Source organism: Zootoca vivipara, chromosome 11 (genome assembly GCF_963506605.1).
Source record: "Zootoca vivipara chromosome 11, rZooViv1.1, whole genome shotgun sequence".
NCBI lineage: Eukaryota > Metazoa > Chordata > Lepidosauria > Squamata > Lacertidae > Zootoca > Zootoca vivipara.
The window spans coordinates 48004730-48024779 of NC_083286.1; the positions used below are offsets into that span (position 1 = coordinate 48004730).

The following is a 20050-nucleotide window of genomic DNA, read 5'->3' on the forward strand; positions in this document are numbered from 1 at the left end:
AATTGAGAGATGGCAGCTCGACCCCCCCCCCTTCCCGGGGAAGACTCTATTAGCTCTCAAGAAGAGGAGGAGTTGGAAGGCAGCCAGAGCATTGCTAGGCAACCAGCAGATAAGCAGAGGTCTGAGTCTGTCAGTGGGGATGAGGGGGGATGTCAGGTTCTCAGTCCCTGTTCTAGGTGTTTGGCTAAAATCAGAAGGCAGCAGAAGGATAATAATAATAATAATAATAATAATAATAATAATAATAATAATAATAATTTATTTATACCCCGCCCATCTGGCCGGGTTCCCCCAGCCACTCTGGGTGGCTTCCAACAAAACACTAAAATACAGAAATCCATCAAACATTAAAAGCTTCCCTAAACAGGGCTGCCTTGAGATGCCTTCTAAAGGTCTGGTAATTGTTTTTCTCTTTGACCTCTAGTGGGAGGGCATTCCACAGGGTGGGTGCCACTACTGAGAAGGCCCTCTGCCTGGTTCCCTGTAACTTGGCTTCTCGTAGCGAGGGAACTGCCAGAAGGCCCTCGGTGCTGGAGCTCAGTGTCCGGGCAGACTGATGGGGTGGAGACGCTCCTTCAGGTATACTGGACCGAGGCCATTTAGGGCTTTAAAGGTCAACACCAACAAGGGAAAGGCAGGAGTCTGGCATCCTTCCTGCTGTGGGAAAGGCGAAACTTCAGACAGACCAACAAACATAAATGCGAGCAGGTAAGAAGCCAGGCTCTGGATGTGTCTTTCTGTAAATAAACATACAGTGGTACCTTGGGTTACAAACACCTTGGGTTACAAACACCTCGGGTTACAGACTACGCTAACCCAGAATGAGTACCTCAGGTTAAGAACTTTACCTCAGGATGAGAACAGAAAATGCGCTCTAGCAGCGCGGCAGCAGCAGGAGGCCCCGTTAGCTAAAGTGGTACTGAAATATACTTGGAGTCCTGTAGTGACTTCATGCTCTTTATTGCAGCTTGTAAAACAGTGAATGAAATGCCCCCCCCCCCAAAAAAAACCTCAGGCTTTTATATACATTATTTACACAATGAGTCCCATCTGATTGGCTGATTCTGCTTCCCTCCTGGGGCCTGATTGGTCTTTTCCTGCAGGCCAATCAGTTGTTGCATTCTACGATCCTACCAGCCTAATAGGCTGATTAACTTCTTCCTGGAGCCTGATTGGTCTTCTCCTGTAAGCCAATCAGTTGTTGCATTCTAGGATCCTACTTGCCTATTGTTCTAGGATCCAAGCTTAGTACATAACAGGTACCTGAGGTTAAGAATAGTGTCAGGTTAAGAACGGACCTCCGGGACGAATTAAGTTCGTAACCAGAGGTACCACTGTACATAAAATTGCCGGAGAGTCGTTAATTATTATTGAGGCTTGCTTGCCTGCCAGAGATCATTACACTCAATCTCAAAAGACAAAGTGGCACAGTAGAGAAGGAGTGCAGCTCTAGGATACCCCCACTGCCCCCCCCAGCAAGAGCAATGATGTCATCTGCTGTCAAGTGTAATTGTGAGAAATAAGCAAAGAGGGCTGTCAGAGAATGGGGGAAACAATCAAGCCACAATCCTCCTCTTTAATAGATCTTCCTGTTCCGTGTTAGCAGTTTAAATGGTTACACTGCTCTGGATGGTGGTTTGGAATTCTAATGGAAAGGCAAATCTTGGGGCGTAGCATGGGGGTGGGGGGCAGGGGGGCCGTGGGACCGGGCGCAGATTTTTGAGGGGGCGCTCCTCTCCCAGGCCTTGAAGGAACCAAAGTCTGTGGAGAGGAGCTCTGGGTTGGGCTCATATGCTTAGCTAATACACCACCACATATCTTAAACCAGGTTTGAAACAGATTTAAATTTGTAGTGCAGATACCTCACACCCTCTCACAAATGAGGACAGCAGTCCACACACCCTACCATCCTAGGCCTAGGGGGCTCAGAGGACCCACTGCCAAATCCTGCCTCTGATTTATGAAATACTTTCTTGTTATTTTCCTCTTTGTACGTGATCTAATAACACCCCCCCCTCATCCTAGTTGTCCTGAAATTGGCACTGGGCCAAATCCGCAGCAGACAGGACACGCAATTCTTTTTTTCAAATCATTTCCACCCTCCCTTAGTTAAGACTCCCCAGCTCATTTGGGTCAAATTCCTTCTGAATTAGTCATGGGCAAAATTAGTGAAGGCCAGCTGTTTCGCCCTAATTGCCTGGGGAAATGGAGGTTTTTGTCACTCACTGTAGTCGGGCTACACTTCCTTCTTTTTTTTAAAAAAAAAATCTCTTGCCAAGATAAATATTAAAAATGGAAAAGTGGTCTGCCGATTCTCACTTGGAAGGAAAAGAGATGGTCATCATCTGTAAGGAGGATCAGTAACTGCATATCTTCACCCCAGTCCAAATTCTCAGGAATGTTTGCAGAAACCTTTTCACTCAACAAGAATGGGGTCAAGTCCCAGAGCTCTACAACCAGTGATGTAGTGATCTGGTGTGAAAGACCTTTGACTGTTTCTGCAGCAGATTCCCTGCAGGGTCCCTGTCTCCACTGTCTTAGAGTTGCTCCATCAGCATGAAAGGGAAAACATGCTTAGCCAAAGCTGAGCAGGTCGGAAAACTGAAACACATTTACATCTCAAGCGAATGGTGTGAAGGTTCTGTTATGTACGATGGAATGTCATGGGAGCTTCATGGAAAACCCAACTTAGTCACTCCAAAAGAATATATTTGCCCATATATTTGTAGCTCTTTCTGAAAGGAAGCACATGCAGATGACCATAAATTGTACAATTATCCCTTATTATCACATGATTGTATAATGATAAGGTTATTGTATAATCTTAGAAGGGGCATGGCGGTGACTATCAGGCAGAATGCCACCCACTTTGGCATCTGGCCCCTGGAAGGTTGCCTGGAAGGGAACCTGGCCCTCAGGCTGAAATAGGTTCCCCCTCCTGCCCTAGCGTGTCAATACATCAACATCCATAATTCTTAACTTTCTGATAACTGGAGCACATTGTTTGGAGAGGTCATCCCATGTGCTTCTGCAGGAGCTTCTGGGCTCAGAGCAGCATTGGGGTTGAGCGATTGGCCCGCACACTGAAGTGAGCCAGGGACGGAGAACCAGAAGCTGGGGGGACAAGTCAGCAGTCGAGCACACAAAGGGCCAAGGCAGGAGCGAGGAACAAGCCAGGGATAAAGGATGAACCAAGAGAATTTGTTCAGGAGTAAGCCAGGAGTCCAAATTTTTTTAAGAAAAAGGTGCTAGGCATGGTCGACCCCAAAACCAGCGAAGACTGGGCATGCTCAGTGGGCATGCAATGCTGACTTTTTCAGGTAGCATGGATGTGTGGGATGTGGTGATCTCTTATTTGAATGTCTGGTATGTGTAAGGGTTTGTTTCAGGCATAGAAACACATTGTATAAGCAGAGTCTGCTACCAGGATGCTGTTCCCTCTGCACGTGTTCAATCTTATCCAAATCATGTCTGCAACTAGCTAAGGAACCCAAAGGTTCCCCACCCCCACTCTAGGCAGTGGGAGAAGGTGTTGTGTGAGTTGTTAAAAAGGAACTTGATTGCAGGTCTCTGGGAAATTAATGAGTGTACAGTTCTCAATATTCAGTCATCACCACCATCATTGTCACAGAAGAAAGCAATATGTTCCTTGAAATTAAGAAGATGATAGCATGTTGGAAATTAGAAGTGCCAGGATTTGGGATGCATTCTCATCATTGCTGTTTTCTTTGCAAGATTACAAGTTTGATTAGCTGTGCACAAGCTCTGTCATCTTCATGAAAATTGTTGCAATAAGCATATGAGCTCCCTATACAATTTCAGCTTTCGCTGGAACAATGTTGAAACGACTTTAATTATTCTTCCTTGCAAGCATTATCTTTCCCGATCATTTCTCCCTTACTGTTTGAAAGTGAGAAAAATGGCAAAAGAAAAGTCTCTGCATAAGATAGCGTTCTGTGGTGTGTGTTGTTGGTTTTGCAAAGCACACACACTTAAGACAGCAAGATGTGACAGACACTGCTTGTTATTCCTGTTGCAGTGAGTGAAAGATTTGCCACAAACTCTTGTCACATCCACACCATGCATCCAAACCACTCTTATACCACTGTAACCACCCTGGATAATGCTGGGAATTGTAGTATGTTCAAGGTGCTGGGAACTGTGGATTTGTGACGTCAGCACCCTTAACAAACGTCAGTTCCCAACATTCTTTGGGGGAAGCCGTGACTCTTAATAAGGGACGTGGGTGGCGCTGTGGTCTAAACCACAGAGCCTAGGGCTTGCCAATCAGAAGATTGGCGGTTCGAATCCCCGCGACGGGGTGAGCTCCCGTTGCTCGGTCCCTCCTCCTGCCAACCTAGCAGTTTGAAAGCACATCAAAGTGCAAGTAGTTAAATAGGTACCGCTCCAGCGGGAAGGTAAACGGTGTTTCCATGTGCTGCTCTGGTTTACCAGAAGTGGCTTAGTCATGCTGGCCACATGACCCAGAAGCTGTATGCCGGCTCCCTCTGCCAGTAAAGCGAGATGAGCGCCGCCACCCCAGAGTTGTCCACGACTGGACCTAATGGTCAGGGGTCCCTTTACCTTTACCTATGACTCTTAATGTGGTATAAGAGTGCTTTCAGAGAATCAGAGAGTTGGAAGGGACCCCAAAGTCTTGTAGTCCAACCAATGCAATCTCAAGCATCCATGACAGATGGCCATCCAACCTCTGCTTAAAAACCTCCAAGCAAGGAGAACCTCCTGAGGGAGCCCATTCCATTGTTTAACAGCTCTTACTGACAGAAAGTTTTTCCTGAATCCATTGGTTCAGGTCCTAGCCTCTGGAGTAGGAGAAAACAAGCTTGCTCCATCTTCCATGAGACAACCCTTGAGATATCTCCTCTCAGTGTCCTCTTTTCCAGGCTAAACATACCCACCTCCCTCAACCGTTCCTCATAAGGCTTGGTTTCCAGACCCTTTGATCATTTTGGTTGTCCTCCTCTGCACACATTCCAGCTTGTCAATGTCCTCAGATGGGCTCAGATATTTCTCGGCAGGTTTTAGAACTTATTTTGGTTTCATGGTATCACTCTGCTGGATTTCGTTAGGTTTATAGCTGCTGTTTCTGTACTTTTATCTTTTTTTTAAAAAAAGCTTTTTATAATAATTGTACAATTGATTGTACAGCACCCTAGAACTATCATACTGAAGGGCAGCTTGTAAGTGATCGTACTAATCATCATTATTATATCACATCATGCTGGCTTATATAAAGGAACTCTGCAGAATGGTTTGCATAGTAACACAGGAGGAGGGGAATGCCGAAGCTAGTTAAATAACCATTTTGCTTCCCTAAAAGATAACGCAGAATACATTACTTTACTGGAGGCAATACAGTATGTCTCTGAATGCCAGTTGCTGAGAATCATGAGTTCTGTTGTTCTTAGGTTCTGCTTTGGGGCTTTCCATAGACATGTAGTTAGCCACTGTAAGAACAGCATGCCAAATGCCCCCTCTGCATGAAATATATATTCAACTTTGTGGTGTTTTGCCTTCAATATGTTCTTCCAATCTTACCTTGCTCGCTGGCCATTCGCTTTACAGCTGTGCCTATGTTCCTGATATATTAAAGCAAAAGATAAGCGGTTTGCTAAACCGTGTGTGTTTGTGTGTATCATAAATGCCTGAGCAAGCACCGTTTTCCATTTTAAACTCCCTTACAGAACCACCTGATTGCAGGAATGAAATGGAATAGTACCACTGTATTCTGCTCTGGTCAGACCTCACCTGGAGTACTGTGTCCAGTTCTGGGCACCACAGTTCAAGAAGGATACTGACAAGCTGGAACGTGTCCAGAAGAGGGCAACCAAAATGGTCAAAGGCCTGGAAACAATGCCTTATGAGGAACGGCTTAGGGAGCTGGGTATGCTTAGCCTGGAGAAGAGAAGGTTAAGGGGTGATATGATAGCCATGTTCAAATATATAAAAGGATGTCATATAGAGGAGGGAGAAAGGTTGTTTTCTGCTGCTCCAGAGAAGCGGACACGGAGCAATGGATTCAAACTACAAGAAAGAAGATTCCACCTAAACATTAGAAAGAACTTCCTGACAGTAAGAGCTGTTCGGCAGTGGAATTTGCTACCAAGGAGTGTGGTGGAGTCTCCTTCTTTGGAGGTCTTTAAGCAGAGGCTTGACAGGCATATGTCAAGAATGCTTTGATGGTGTTTCCTGCTTGGCAGGGGGTTGGACTGGATGGCCCTTGTGGTCTCTTCCAACTCTACGATTCTATGATTCTATGAATGTGCTTCTGCTACTATGATACTAAAAATATTGAGCCAGATTCAACTAAGGTGTTGCACACTAGCAGAAGCCAGAGCCATGGGACACCCCCCCCCCTTACACATGGGCAACTGTAAACTCCTGCAGAAATGAAGGAAGAGGGAAACTAATGAAGTTATCCATAGAGCTGCAGGGATTGCTTTTGTAGATGAGTACATTGCAAAAAGGGCTTCTTTTCTGCGGCAGCTGGAGAGGCAGTCATTCCGGAATCCTGTTCCAAAAGGGGGGGGAACGAGCCAGTGGCCGCTCTCTCCCATCTGTTGTTATCTCTGCACCAAAGTCCAGTGATTCAGCTTCATTCCATATGTTGCACACATGGTGTTATATCCCAAGACAGGGGCAATTCTGCCCACTGGTTTTCTCTTCCAAACTGGTTTCCAGAATAAGGTTTCAGCTTTTAGAGGAGATGGTTGCACACTCTCGAGGCTGCCTTGAATACAGCTATGCCCTGTTCACTTATAAAGTTTCCTAGTCTAGGCTGCTCAACAATTCAAGAGTTTTCTTTCCCAAATGCCTTTTGTCGGCGATGTGTCTACATGGCAGTGCTGCAGTTTTGTATGTGTGTGTGCTTCTTTGTTTTAAAGCCCAGATTTGGAGCCATGGAAGCATTTTAGGAAGTGGACTACAAGCTATGTGAAGCCTCATCAATTTTGTCAGGCTACAGAGAGAAATTCACGGACATTGTGATTACACTGGGACAAGTAGGAAAGGCACCAAATGTTGCTGTGCGGGCAGGATCCCAACCTCTCCATCCCTTCCTTCCCCTGCTTTGCTGTGTCCTCCCCCCCCCAAAAAAATACGAATAGCCAGTCAGTAATCTCTGACCCCTTTGTCTTCCTCCATTTGTTTGTTTGTTTATACATACCGTTGCATAATTTGGGGGTTCTCATAAGCCTGCCGATACATCTGGTCATTTCAGCATTATAAATTTGAAAGCACTCTTATACCACTTTAAGAGTCAGGGCTACCACCAAAGAATCCTGGTATATGTTCTTCTCCTTAGAACTGGATATGGAATAACTGATTGGTTCAAAATTGGGAAAGGCTGAATGAATCCCAAGCCGGAATTAAGATTGCCGGAAGGAATATCAACAACCTCAGATATGCTGATGACACAACCTTGATGGCAGAAAGTGAGGAGGAATTAAAGAACCTTTAAATGAGGGTTAAAGAGGAGAGCGCAAAATATGGTCTGAAGCTCAACATCAAAAAAACTAAGATCATGGCCACTGGTCCCATCACCTCCTGGTAAATAGAAGGGGAAGAAATGGAGGCAGTGACAGATTTAACTTTTTTGGGTTCCGTGATCACTGCAGATGGTGACAGCAGCCACAAAATTAAAAGACGCCTGCTTCTTGGGAGAAAAGCAATGACAAACCTAGGCAGCATCTTAAAAAGCAGAGACATCACCTTGCCGACAAAGGTCTGTATAGTTACAGGTAGGTAGCCGTATTAGTCTGACATAGTCAAAACAAAAGAAAAAAATTCCTTCCAGCAGCACCTTGGAGACCAACTAAGTTTGTCATTGGTATGAGCTTTCGTGTGTATCTGAAGAAGTGTGCATGCACACAAAAGCTCATACCAATGACAAACTTGGTTTCTAAGGTGCTGCTGGAATGAATTTTTTTATTTTGTTCTGACAAAGGTCTGTATAGTTAAAGCTATGGTTTTCCCAGTAGTGATGTATGGAAGTGAGAGCTGGACCATAAAGAAGGCTGATCGCCAAAGAATTGATGCTTTTGAATTATGGTGCTGGAGGAGACTCTTGAGAGTCCCATGGACTGCAAGAAGGTCAAACCTATCAATTCTTAAGGAAATCAGCCCTGAGTGCTCCCTGGAAGGACAGATCGTGAAGCTGAGGCTCCAATACTTTGGCCACCTCATGAGAAGAGAAGACTCCCTGGAAAAGACCCTGATCTTGGGAAAGATTGAGGGCACAAGGAGAAAGGGACAACAGAGGATGAGATCGTTGGACAGCGTTCTCGAAGCTACCAACATGAGTTTGACCAAACTGCGGGAGGCAGTGGAAGACAGGAGTGCCTGGCGTGCTCTGGTCCATGGGGTCACGAAGAGTCGGACACGACTAAACGACTAAACAACAACAAACAACACTCAGCAGCGTTAAGAAACTACACAAACTACCTTTAACAAACGCCAGCTGACGCGGTGCTGCCCTCTTACCTTTCTATAGTAGGCTAGTTCCTACACACAGTGCAGTGTCTGTATTTTCCAGGGACAAGCCTATCTTTACAGAAGCCGTCCCTGTTTCTGTTTTGATCTTGGAATGTCCCTATTTCCTTAGGGCGTCCCTATTTTCACCGCAGATATTTGGAGGGTATGGAGTTATGTGACCTCCAAGCTAAGGAGATAAGTAACTATACAACCTTTGAAAGACATCTGAAGGCAGCCCTGTATGTGGGGAAGTTTTTTGTTTTCAATGTTTTGTTATGTTTTTATATATGTTGCAAGCTGCCCAGAGTGGCTGGGACAACCCAGTCAGATGGGCAGGGTTAATAATAAAATTATTACTATTGTTGTTATGGAATAACATTCATCAGAAATGTTGGAGTTGGGTATCGCATTCCCCTTTCTGTTCTCCCTCTGGGCAAGCAAGAAGCATCATCAGAGTTCAATGGCAAAGGCAGTCAAAATCACTCAAGAAGGCTACAGGGCTGGGGAGGGCAGTGACCAGACAGACCAGTCCCAGGGGCCAAACAGAGATGCACGGTGGGTTGCATTCAGGCCCTAGGCCTGAGGTTCCCCAGCCCTTTAGTACACTAACTTAGCTTAATTTATTAAATGTGAGAAACCAGGGGGAAAGGCTTGGGGGGGGGGATCTGTAGAAATCCCTGCCTTAAAACTATGATTCCGCCCCCCTCCAATTTGGTAGAGCGCTCGCACGCAGGCCTGAAAGCAGCCACCTTGCAGATAAAACTAAAGTGCCCTTATTTTTATTTTTAAAAATCAACTTCATTATTAAAGGAATATGGCAGTTCCCCTTCATCACCAGATGGCTGCTTAATTACAATGCTGATATACAATAGCTACCACATGCACAGCTCACTGTATTGTATAAGCCCTGAGATATGTGCAATTTGTGTTTTCAGATTTGGCCCCCGGTCACGCGGTCTCAATTCAGCTCTGTGCTGTATGGAAAACCATGTGGCAGTTGGAAACCATTATAGACAATTGATCTCAGAGCCCTGACTCATTGGGCAATATGTTGAAATGATTTGGATTCTAAATAACTCCCGGTGACCCCTGCTGCAAAATATGGCAAATGGGTGGTCATGTGGGGAAGAGGTGGCCGTCTGGCGTGCTAGAAGCTTGCAGCAGACTTAAAAACACCCCCGGGCTTAACATTTAGCATTTGGCAAATGATCCCAGCCCTGAAGCCAAAGGCTGTAGTCATCAGGGTACCTCCTACATACAGTATTTCCAAGAGCTTCAGAGGCGCTGCTCCAGGCTAAACGATTTGACAACCGTGGACCAAAAAAAAAATTAAAAATATTTTGCCAGGAACACAGAAGTTCTTAGAAGCTGGTGGCAGTTGTTCAGGATATTAAAGTTTCAGACCTGTGCCTACCTGATCGGGAGTAGGTCTCAGTAACCTAAGGTAACAGAGGAAGGAATTTGACATAGTTCAGAGTTCAACATAGTTTCCCACCCCCCTTATGCTGGTCTATGACCTCTATAAAGATTTGATTTGATTTGATTTGAGTAAGAGGATACATAAAAAGAGGCATAAAAAAATTATGCGTGGTATGGAGAAAGGCAATAGAAGTTTTTCTCCCTTTCTCATAAATTTAGAGTTATGTGGCCATTGATCCAAACTGAATGTTGGAAGAATCAGGGCAGACAAAAGGAAATCCTTTCCCATACAATGCATTGTCAAACTCCCCCAGGAGGCAGTGAAGGCCGCCATCTTGGATGGCTTGGAAAGAGAGTTAGACAGATTCATGGAGGGCAAGGCTATCAACTGCTACAATGGCTATGTTCTTCCCCTACGGCCAGAGGCAGCATGCATCTGAATACCAGTTTCTGGGAGTCACGGATGCGCAGAGTGCCTTTGCACTTATGTCCCACTTGCAGGTTTCTCACAAGCGTCTGATCCGGGAACTGTGAGAACAAAATGCTGGACTAGATGAACCCTTGGCCTGATCCAGCAGGCTCTTCTGGTGTTCTTCTGATGTCACATAGTCCTGAGACCCTGTGATGGTTTTGGCTGGCCAGCTATGGTGTCACTAAACCTCACCCCTTCACATACAGTGGGCACTTATGTGTTGTCCCCCCTCCAAAATAAAATTCATCAAGAAGAAAAGAGGACCAAATAGGACTCCAATTTGCATGAAACTTGAATATGCCAATTTATATGTATAGATGCAAATTTAGAAATTGATTGCTATAGTATATATAGAAATAGAATACATTTCACCACAATGGGGGGAAGACTGTGACAAGTTGGGCTGTGTGCCAGTTCAGTTTCCTGTCCAAATGCTGTTGTTGGGTTACTGTAAAGGCCCCTGATTTTCCTTGCTAGGGTTATTTATTGTTAAATTGGACATTGAACAGTTCAAACCATTTCCAAATAGAGGACAGTCCTGTGTAAAGTGGGGCACATAGCCATCCTCCCTACAAAGGATTTTAGAGAAGTAAATAGAACAAAATTATGCTAGATGGAGTTTACTGTGATTTTAAAGCACTCAGTTGTTGTTTTTTAATTATTAAAACAACAAGTTAAACACTGTTGCATACTCTATTTAAAAAAAAATCAAAAAGCCCGTTTATTTACCTCCTGCATTTCTCAGTCAATGATGCTCATTATTAAGCATTTATTTATGAGTTACTATGACAGCATGACCTGTCCTCTTGGCATTGCTGATGACTCTGTCAGCAAGAAGTCGCTTTGAAAACAAGGCATGCTGGCTACAACTTCCATTGATTCTTTTGCCTTAGGGAAATTAAGTCACAAGATTCCAAGGCCCCAGTTCTGAGATTAATGGGGCATAAGAAAGTAAATGTCAGTAGGCCAAGAGCAGCAGAAATTGGGAGAATCGGCTTTGCTCTCAGTCTCACAGGTGATTCTGTGTCTATGTTCACATTAGTGGTTTGAAACAAATTCTCACATTGCTGTACAGACCAATGGGCAAGATGTCGCCTGATGCCCACCACTTGATTTGTCCCCACCACCACCAAATGCCAAGTCACCGAAAGTGGCATGTGTGTGGCATGTGCAACAGTTGCCTGAAATGTAGACATCTCAGCTTGATTGTGGTTTCCTTTTTCAAATCAGAAGGAAGCTGGTTTGAGGGAAAGAAAGAGCATCCAACAGAATTTCTGAAGAAGCTGAGGATACCTATAGATTGTGGCTTATGTCATGTGTACTCAGCTTCAAACACCAGCCATGGAGTCAGCTGTGATTTGGACTCAGCCTCGGTGTAATTAATTTGAAGATACCCCAAGGCCCTATTGTCCAATTCAGACATTTTGTTACTTTAGCTGAATTGCCAAGAAACAAGTACAAAGTTCATTCTCCCCTTCTTCCAACCGGGGGACAAAGGCTCTCTGAATAAAGTACTTCTCCTTTTTGAATGGAGACAGCCTGTGCTTTTAAAAAGTTGTCAGTACCGTGTTTCCCCTTTTTTAAGACACCGTCTTATAACTTTTCCACCCCCCAAAACCACAGGGGGTCTTATTTTCGGTGGGGTGTATTACCTGTATTTTTTTTTTATTACCGGTACGGTTTTTATTACGGTATGATCTGCCCGACTTCATTCTGCATCCCTCCACACTGCCCACTATTGCCCTGGGGTCAACTCACAAACCCCCAGCTTCTCTTCTGCCTGGAGAGAGGGATTCATCCAGGAGTCTTTTCCAATGCTCCACGCTGCAGCCGACAGTTCCGGGCGGCGGGGAGGCAAGCCTCCTCGGCCAGGCCAGGTGGAGGCCGTTGGCTCAGGCTTTCTGGCTGGCCCAGGAGGGCGCTCCAAGTGCTCGGCGCTGCGGAGCGCTCGGCGCGCTCCATGCTGCAGCCGCCAGTTCCGGGCGGCAGGGAGGCAGGCCTCCTCGGCCGGGCCAGGTGGAGGCCGCTGGCCCAGGCGCTCCGCCCGGCCTGGCCCGGCCCGGCCCGGCGCTCCAAGCGCTTGGCGCTGCGGAGCACTCGGCACGCTCCACGCTGCAGCCGCCTGAGGGAAAAGAAGCTCGAGGGCGGCGGCGGCGGCGGCTCCTCAGGGGCTGCTGGCTGGGAGGCAGTTCCGGGCTCGCTCCTTCCTGTATACGGAGCCCAAACTCCAAGGAGGCGGAGAAAGCGACCCACCCCTGGCCGCCTGTTCCTCCGCGTTTGCTGCGGCTCCTTGCACCTCCCCGGGGCCAAGGCGCCCAGCGGGAGAGAGGGAGAGGGAGAGAGGAGGCGGCGAGCAAGGAGCTTCCTTCCCTTCTCGCCCACCTTTTTGACCATCCCACCCCCGGGCAACTGGCCACCTCTGTTTGCCTCAGCCGTCGCACACCCTTTCCCCGCTGCGTGCCCCGGCTGGAGGAACGCGGGCAGCCGGCTGGGGAAGAAGGGGCAGTTGAGGGAGGGGAGAGCGGCGGCGGGGCAGCTGGGGGTGACTGAGGGGAGAGAGCCCTGGTTTGGGCAGGGCGGTGGCCGGCGGGGCGCTTTTCCTTCGCGAGTTGGGCGCTTCAAACGGCGTTTTTAAACGCCATTTTCCCTCCTCAGGGCTGACTTTCCTGCGTTCCTCCTACGCGTGCACTCCAGCTGAGCCAGGAACAACTAATTCCCGCGCTCCAGCTGATCAGCACCTCCATGTTCTTGCTTTGCCCGCGCCTGGGCGCTCTGAGCGCTCCACGCTGCAGCAGCCAGTTTCAGGCCCCGAGCTGGCAGACATGGAGGTATGTCTTATTTTCAGGGTATGTCTTATATTTCTCAAATGCTTAAAATTGCTGCCCTGGCTTACTTTATGGCTACGACTTAAAAAAGGGGAAACACGGTAGGCTATAATGTGTCTCCACATATGCAAAACTTTCCCCCTCTGATGGGAAGCAAGTTCATAAAATACTAATGCTACTGATTATAGCTCCCTCCATGAAGTACACCATCCTTTGTTTAGAAAAAAAAAAAACCCAGATACTTTTTGTGAAAATGAGGCTTGGGAGAACTCGTAAGGTTTGCAGAAATAGAAAAAAAAATCTTAGAAAAGGCATGCTAAAGGGTAGAAAACCTATACAACAACACTATTTTAGCTCAGAAATAGGCTTGAATGTGTTCATCTTGCAGCTTCCAGCAGCAGTAGCTGCAGGCTTTCTGATAGAAATACTTCTGGCTTTCTGAAACTGTAGGCCCACTTTTGACACCATTTTGCATCCCTTGGGTCTGGGGAGGGTACTCCCAAACCTTCCAATGGGTCTGCTTTAATACTAAGAAGGAGGCGGGAAAGCTTCCGTAGTAGTATTTATTTGTGAAAAACAGATCAAGAACTCAGCATAGCAGCCAGGGGGCAAGACTAAGGTTCCAACTAGCTCCCACTCAGCTGTAGAGGGAACTGCACCCAGAGCAGGGAGGGGAGTTTCAATTGCAAGCCAGGTAATAATAATAATAATAATAATAATAATAATAATAATAATAATAATAATAATACCTTTATTGTCATTGTACAACCTGTGTACAATTAAACGAGGCTCCTCCCCCCCCCCCAACACTCAGTCTCATTGCACTCTGTGTGCTTATCGAACCACACCACCTCGCAAGTCAATTTCGCTATGTTATTTTCTGTTCAACAGCCTCACGGATAGAAGCTATTTTTTAGCCTGTTGGTACGGCTGATTATACTTCTATATCTCCTTCCCGAGGGTAGAAGATTAAAGAGGTGATGACCAGGGTGGAAGTCATCCCTTGGAATGTTTCTCACTCTCCTAAGGCAACGATCCCTTGCGATGTCATCTTGCAGACTCAAGGGACAGCCCATGATATTATGTGCTGTATTCACCACCCTCTGTAGAGACTTTCTGTCCGTGGCTGTCAAGCCAGCAAAACACACTGTAATACAATATGAAGGGACACTTTCTATTGTGGACCAGTAAAAGAAGTTCATCAATTGTTGTTTAACATTACATTATTCTTTCGCAAGACCCTGTGTAAATTGGGTCTCTGTTGGGTCTTTCTGACCACCTGAGTTATGTTGATTTTCCAAGTGAGGTCCTCACTAAGGTAAACTCCCAAGAATTTAAAGGAGGAACCTCTCTCCACACACACACACCGATATACAACGGGGCAGGTTCCCCTCTCTTCCTCCGGAAGTCCAACACCATCTCCTTTGTCTTACTAATATTTAGGTGCAAGTTATTCTCTGAGCACCATGGAGATACTTTTTGAACCTCCCCCCTGTACGCTGTTTCATCTCTGCCTGCAATTAGGCCCATTATGGTAGCATCATCTGCAAACTTAATAATTACTGTGGATGGATGACATGCAGTCCTATGTGTACAATGAGTACAGGTAGGGACTTAGCACACATCTCTGTGGGGTGCCAGTGCTAAGCTTGAAGGAGGTAGATGTAACAGTCCCAATCCTCACTGTTTGTGTCCGATCCCTCAAAAAGTCTTTAATCCAGTCACAGATGGATTAATCTTAAAAGTGACAGGCCACACACACTATACCTAGGACTGAGAATGTGGAGTGACCACAAAACATTAGCTATTGGTGTGGGCCAAGGTGATAGGAAACAGTTATTTGTTTTGGATTATATAGCTCTGGATTTCCTGTATCAAGTTGAGAGGGTAGCCTAGATGACATATTGGACACATACCAATTCTGTGATTCTATGAAAAAAAAACATGGCTTAATGTTGCTTTCCAGCAGTTACTTCATGATTATATTGTCTCTGGAATGAAAGATTCAATTTACCGTACGTTACTTTTCAAATTAAGTGATGTTATGTCTTTTTAAGAATACGCAACAGTAATGAGGAAGAGAAGGGTACAAAATGAAATATTTGATTGGGCAGAATTGACATTAAAGATCATTAAACCATCACATGGTTACACGTTGCCAGTAGAAATCTTATTATGATTGATCACAGGGACTTTTTGTTCTACAGCTTATACGTGCTAAGTCAAAGCTGTTCCTAGTGTAAAATATGATTGCTATCAATTATATCTGAATGTTTTTTTAATAATTATTTTTATTAAGGATTTTCGTGGGTTACAAAGGTAGTGCAGTGTCTCATGCATCATTTTTACACATCAATCTTACTTGTTGAGACATTATGAGGAAGGGGGAAAGAGGTGGGTGGGATGGGGAGTTGGGTGTGGTGGATTGTCAATGTTTCTGTTTTTCTTGATATGTGTAGGGGTTCGGCGTCAGCGCCGTTTGTGCAGGTTCTCTGTTGTTTGTTCATGCTTCTCTGTTGGTGAGAGAGGTCGGGACTCGTCTTAGGATGTGATTGCTCATTTGTGGTCGGCTGTGATAATCTTTAGTTTCTTGTGTGAGTGGGGAGGGAGGATGTTTTGAATAGGTTAGCCATATTGATTTGTATGTTGACGGTACATTTTTGTTGTTGTCTTGTTGGGCTGTATAAGTGATGAAGGGGAACCATACTGGGGTGAAGGTGTCTTCTTCTGAATTATATCTAAATGTTGTGGATGAAGTTGGTTTGTGTATGTGTGCTTTTAAAAATGAGCCCCTATTGAAACCACAGAGGCTATTTTAAACATGTGATTTCAGAACTGGGGGGGGGGACCTTTCCGGAGACTGTGATTTACAGGATAATAACTGGGGCAATCACTGTCTAAAGCAGGTATTGCTCCAGCAAGGGCTTCCACTATGGGGCAATGCTGTTTCCCAGCTCTCAACCCACAATTGGAGTAGTTCTTAAATTGAATTTAGAGGCAACCTGTTCCTGGTGCGTTTTCAGACAGAAAAGACAGAAATCTTGTCCAAGTTTCCAGCAGATGCTGAATAGATAGACTGCTCTTCAGTTTCACATTTTGGAATGATATTTTGGTGTTTTTCTGTTTTTGGACAGGGTTTGTTCTCAAATATTCATAGTAGGGATGGAGAACCTGTAGCCCTCCAGATGTTGTTGGACTGCAACTCCCATCATTCCTGATGATTGGCCAAGCAGGGTGGGATGGATGGGCGCTGGAGTCCAACAATATATGGAGGGCCAAAGATTCCCTATCCCTGGTTGATGAGAAGATACCCCAGCATTTTGAAAGTCCTTTCTAAAACACAAATGCCAGTTGTCTGCTCTGAAATGCCAGGCATTCCTATAAAGTATTCCATGTATTGTTTTGAGCTTTTTTTCTCCAAGAAAAGGAGAAAGGTGCCCATTTCTTTCTGTGACATAACAGTAAGCCTACATGGGAAAGAAAGTCAATGCATTTTGTCTTCCATTTTCAGAAACTTTGAGCTTTTTCCAACAGCAAGAGCTTCGTAGGGAGAAATGGGAGAGGAACCGGGTGACGGGGAAAGCCATCTCCCGCCGTTCTGTCAGCAAAGAACGATGGGTGGAGACGTTGGTGGTTGCTGACAGCAAGATGATTGAATACCACGGAAGTGAGAATGTGGAATCCTATATCCTCACTATCATAAACATGGTATGTAATGTACAGAATGCGGAAGCGAGGGTGTTACCGGGGTCCACACAGTATGAGCACATAGCCCTGGTCCTTTCTTGCAGTTGCTGGCTTCTGGAGCCGACTCAAAGGGCTGGTTTTAACAATAAAGCATTACAGTATATGGCCTGGGACCCTGATATCTCTAAAGCAGAATTCCCCACCTGTTACGTTCCCAATGTTGTTGGATTCCAGTTCCCATCATCCCCAGCTGATAGCTGACAGTCAGGGATGGTGGAAGTTGTAGCTGGAGAATGTTGCTTTATGTGTCAGGGTCCCAATCAGGTTGCGGAAAGATGAGCTAAAAGAATGCTCCTTCCCATATGTATATCCAGAATAGAATAGAATAGAATAGAATAGAATAGATCTTTATTGTCATTGTCCCCTTGCTTGAACAACGAAATTTCTCGGTTGCTGTTTCAACTCAATTAAGACACTCCACACAAATTAAAATACTAATAAGCACAATACAATACAGAACATGTCCTCGGGTTATTGAGGGAGGCTGTCCTTCAAGGGCTCCCTCTAAATGAAATTTGGAGGATTGCCACAAGGGAGAAGGGTTTTTTTTTTCCTAATGCCCCCCCCCAAAAAAATATATCTGTGGAATGATCTCCCTTCTGCCTGGCACCATATCTTTTTTGTGGGGAGGGGACTATAGCTCAGCAGTAGAACAAATGCTTTCAAAGCATCACAGGATTGTGGCAAAGATTATTGAAGCCCAATTTATGGCCTGGTTCAGATATAAGAGTGCCAGGCTGATAACTTGTGTTATCTCTGGTTGTGAGCAAGTTGGTGGGCAGGACCTGAAAACCCTGTTAATGTGTCCTGTCACTGGTACCTTCCTTCAATGGACAAATGCCCCACTTGCCTAATGGATTACTTGACCTTGACTACCCCTGTCTCACATGAAGCGAAGATTGCCTGAACTAGCTCTGACAGGAACGCAGCCAAGAGCCATTAGTAATTAATCCCTTTTCAATGCAATGCATGGATGCTAACAAAATGTCATAACTCATGGTTAGAACTTCCTTGTCACAAAAGAAACGAGTAAGGCAGAATAAGTGCTCAACTGCACAGGGGCACTTCCACATATAATTAATGGCGTTCTACATGTTTCAGTTTTGATTGTGTATGAATTGTGTTTTAGTGTCTTGGAGGCTGTCTTGTGAGGGCAAAAAGCAGCCTTAAAAAAATTAAAAATCTTTTAAATAAAGCCAGCAATTAAAGCAGGGATGAGGAACCCGGGACCTTCCAGGTATGGTTGAACTACGACACCCATCACCCCTGACCACTGGATGCTGCCTGGGGGCTGATGGGAACTGGAGTCCATTGGAGCATGGTGCTGATAATGCCAAGGTTGCAGGTTCAATCCCTGTATGGGACAGCTGCGTATTCCTGCATAGGACAAGATTTATCTTCAGGGTCCCTTCCAACTCTACAATTCTATGATTCTATATCAGGAGGGTCACAGGTTCCACATGCCTGGGTTCAACAATTGAGGACAAGCTGTTGCAAGCTCCCCCTTGATATCTGCCATTGAGACTGATAATGCTAGAACGCTTATTCATACGGCTTCACTGCCCTCTGCAGTAGATTCCAGAATTTATTGTAATTCTGACTGAATCAAGTGTAGGCGAATATTCCAGAGGGCATTGGGGGAAGCAGTGAGCCAGGAAAGGTTTGTTCCATCCAGCTTCTGCAGAGGCTAATTCTGGGACAGGGGAACAATCCCTAGCATAGTCTGTCGGATGTTCGTCTGATCCAAGTGGTCACCGGGTGGACCTCAGTAATATGTGGCATGGTCAAAAGTGCCTCTCCTAAAAAAAACACACACAGTACATTCCACAAGCAGTGTTAGAAACTGGGGTAGAAAAACTAGGAGTCAAATGGCTTCTGGGACCTGGGTTGTGGGCGCCAAAACAGAATGTCTAGTCGCCACTGAGGGGGGCAGCAACACTTTTTATTTATTATTTTGATAAGTAAGAATTAATATACAATTCACATAAGTGACACATTGTCAAGATCACATTTTAGTAGAAATTGTTAATGCACATATTTCTGTAAATCAAGAAAATATTTAATTTTAAAAAGTACATGTTTAATTTGGTGTTTAATTGGTACCATACTGCTTTGGTGTTTAATTGGTACCATACTTCGGTTTTCAAAACACTTTATTGTTAAACTCCTTAACATATTGCCTACCCTTAACATATACTTGGAGGCTTCAAAGCAAATACATTTCAGCAATCCTTGAGTGTGAGGCAGGTGCAAAAAATGGCACCCAGACTTTTTGATGTGCTTACAGATGGATCATCTTTAGGCACGAAATGTGCCTGGCACCCTGCTAATTTCGAACCCTGCCCACAAGTATGTATGGAATAAGACAGTCCCTCAAGCACCTGGTCACAAGTTATTTAGGACTTCGTTGCCACCAGCAAGAAGACCTTAAAGCTATAATGCGATATATATATAGGCAAGGACCTATATTTTGTTACTCTGTGCAGTGCCAGACATATCTCTGACGATGCTATGGAAATAGATCATCACCATCATCGGGGCGGTGGGGACGGGGATATTGCTGCCAAAAATGAATTAATAAACTTTATATTGTCTGGCTTTACCCAGGTGTCTGGCTTGTTCCATGATCCAAGCATTGGCAATGCAATTCATATTGTGCTGGTTCGACTGATTCTTCTAGAGGAAGAGGAGGTAAGACCCCCACTTAACAATTACACATTTCATTGACTTTCTTCTTAAGGAAGAATTTTTTGATAGACTTCAGAGAAGGGGAAGGAAGCCAGACAAAAGCAGGCTTTTTCAGTGGCAGCACTGGTGTTCTGGAAGGCCACTGGACATGCAAGCATTGTGGGATGCCACCAGTGCTGTGGAAAGTTGTTCTGTTGTGATGTTTTATTGCTTATCTATGTTCCAACAGCTGGATAAATAGGTCTTTACTATGAATGTCTACTGTACTGCTGATTTTGTGTATTTGACTTTTTAAAAATTATCTTTAGTGTATATTGCCTTGAGATGGTCATTTGGAAGGTGATTAATAAATCAGTGATCATTATGACAATGATGATGATAATTTAATTATAAGTGTATATATTTT

At 45.0% G+C, this 20050-nt stretch overlaps 1 protein-coding gene across 1 annotated transcript in view; it reads left to right on the plus strand.

Annotated features, from left to right (window-relative positions):
- Positions 1 to 20050, plus strand: part of ADAMTS12 (ADAM metallopeptidase with thrombospondin type 1 motif 12) — a 118509-nt gene that overhangs the window by 39770 nt on the left and 58689 nt on the right. Inside the window, exons 4-5 of the mRNA XM_035100561.2 lie at positions 16721 to 16917; positions 19564 to 19647. Of these exons, the coding sequence (XP_034956452.2) occupies positions 16721 to 16917; positions 19564 to 19647 (281 nt within the window). The remainder of the gene's footprint in view (positions 1 to 16720; positions 16918 to 19563; positions 19648 to 20050) is intronic.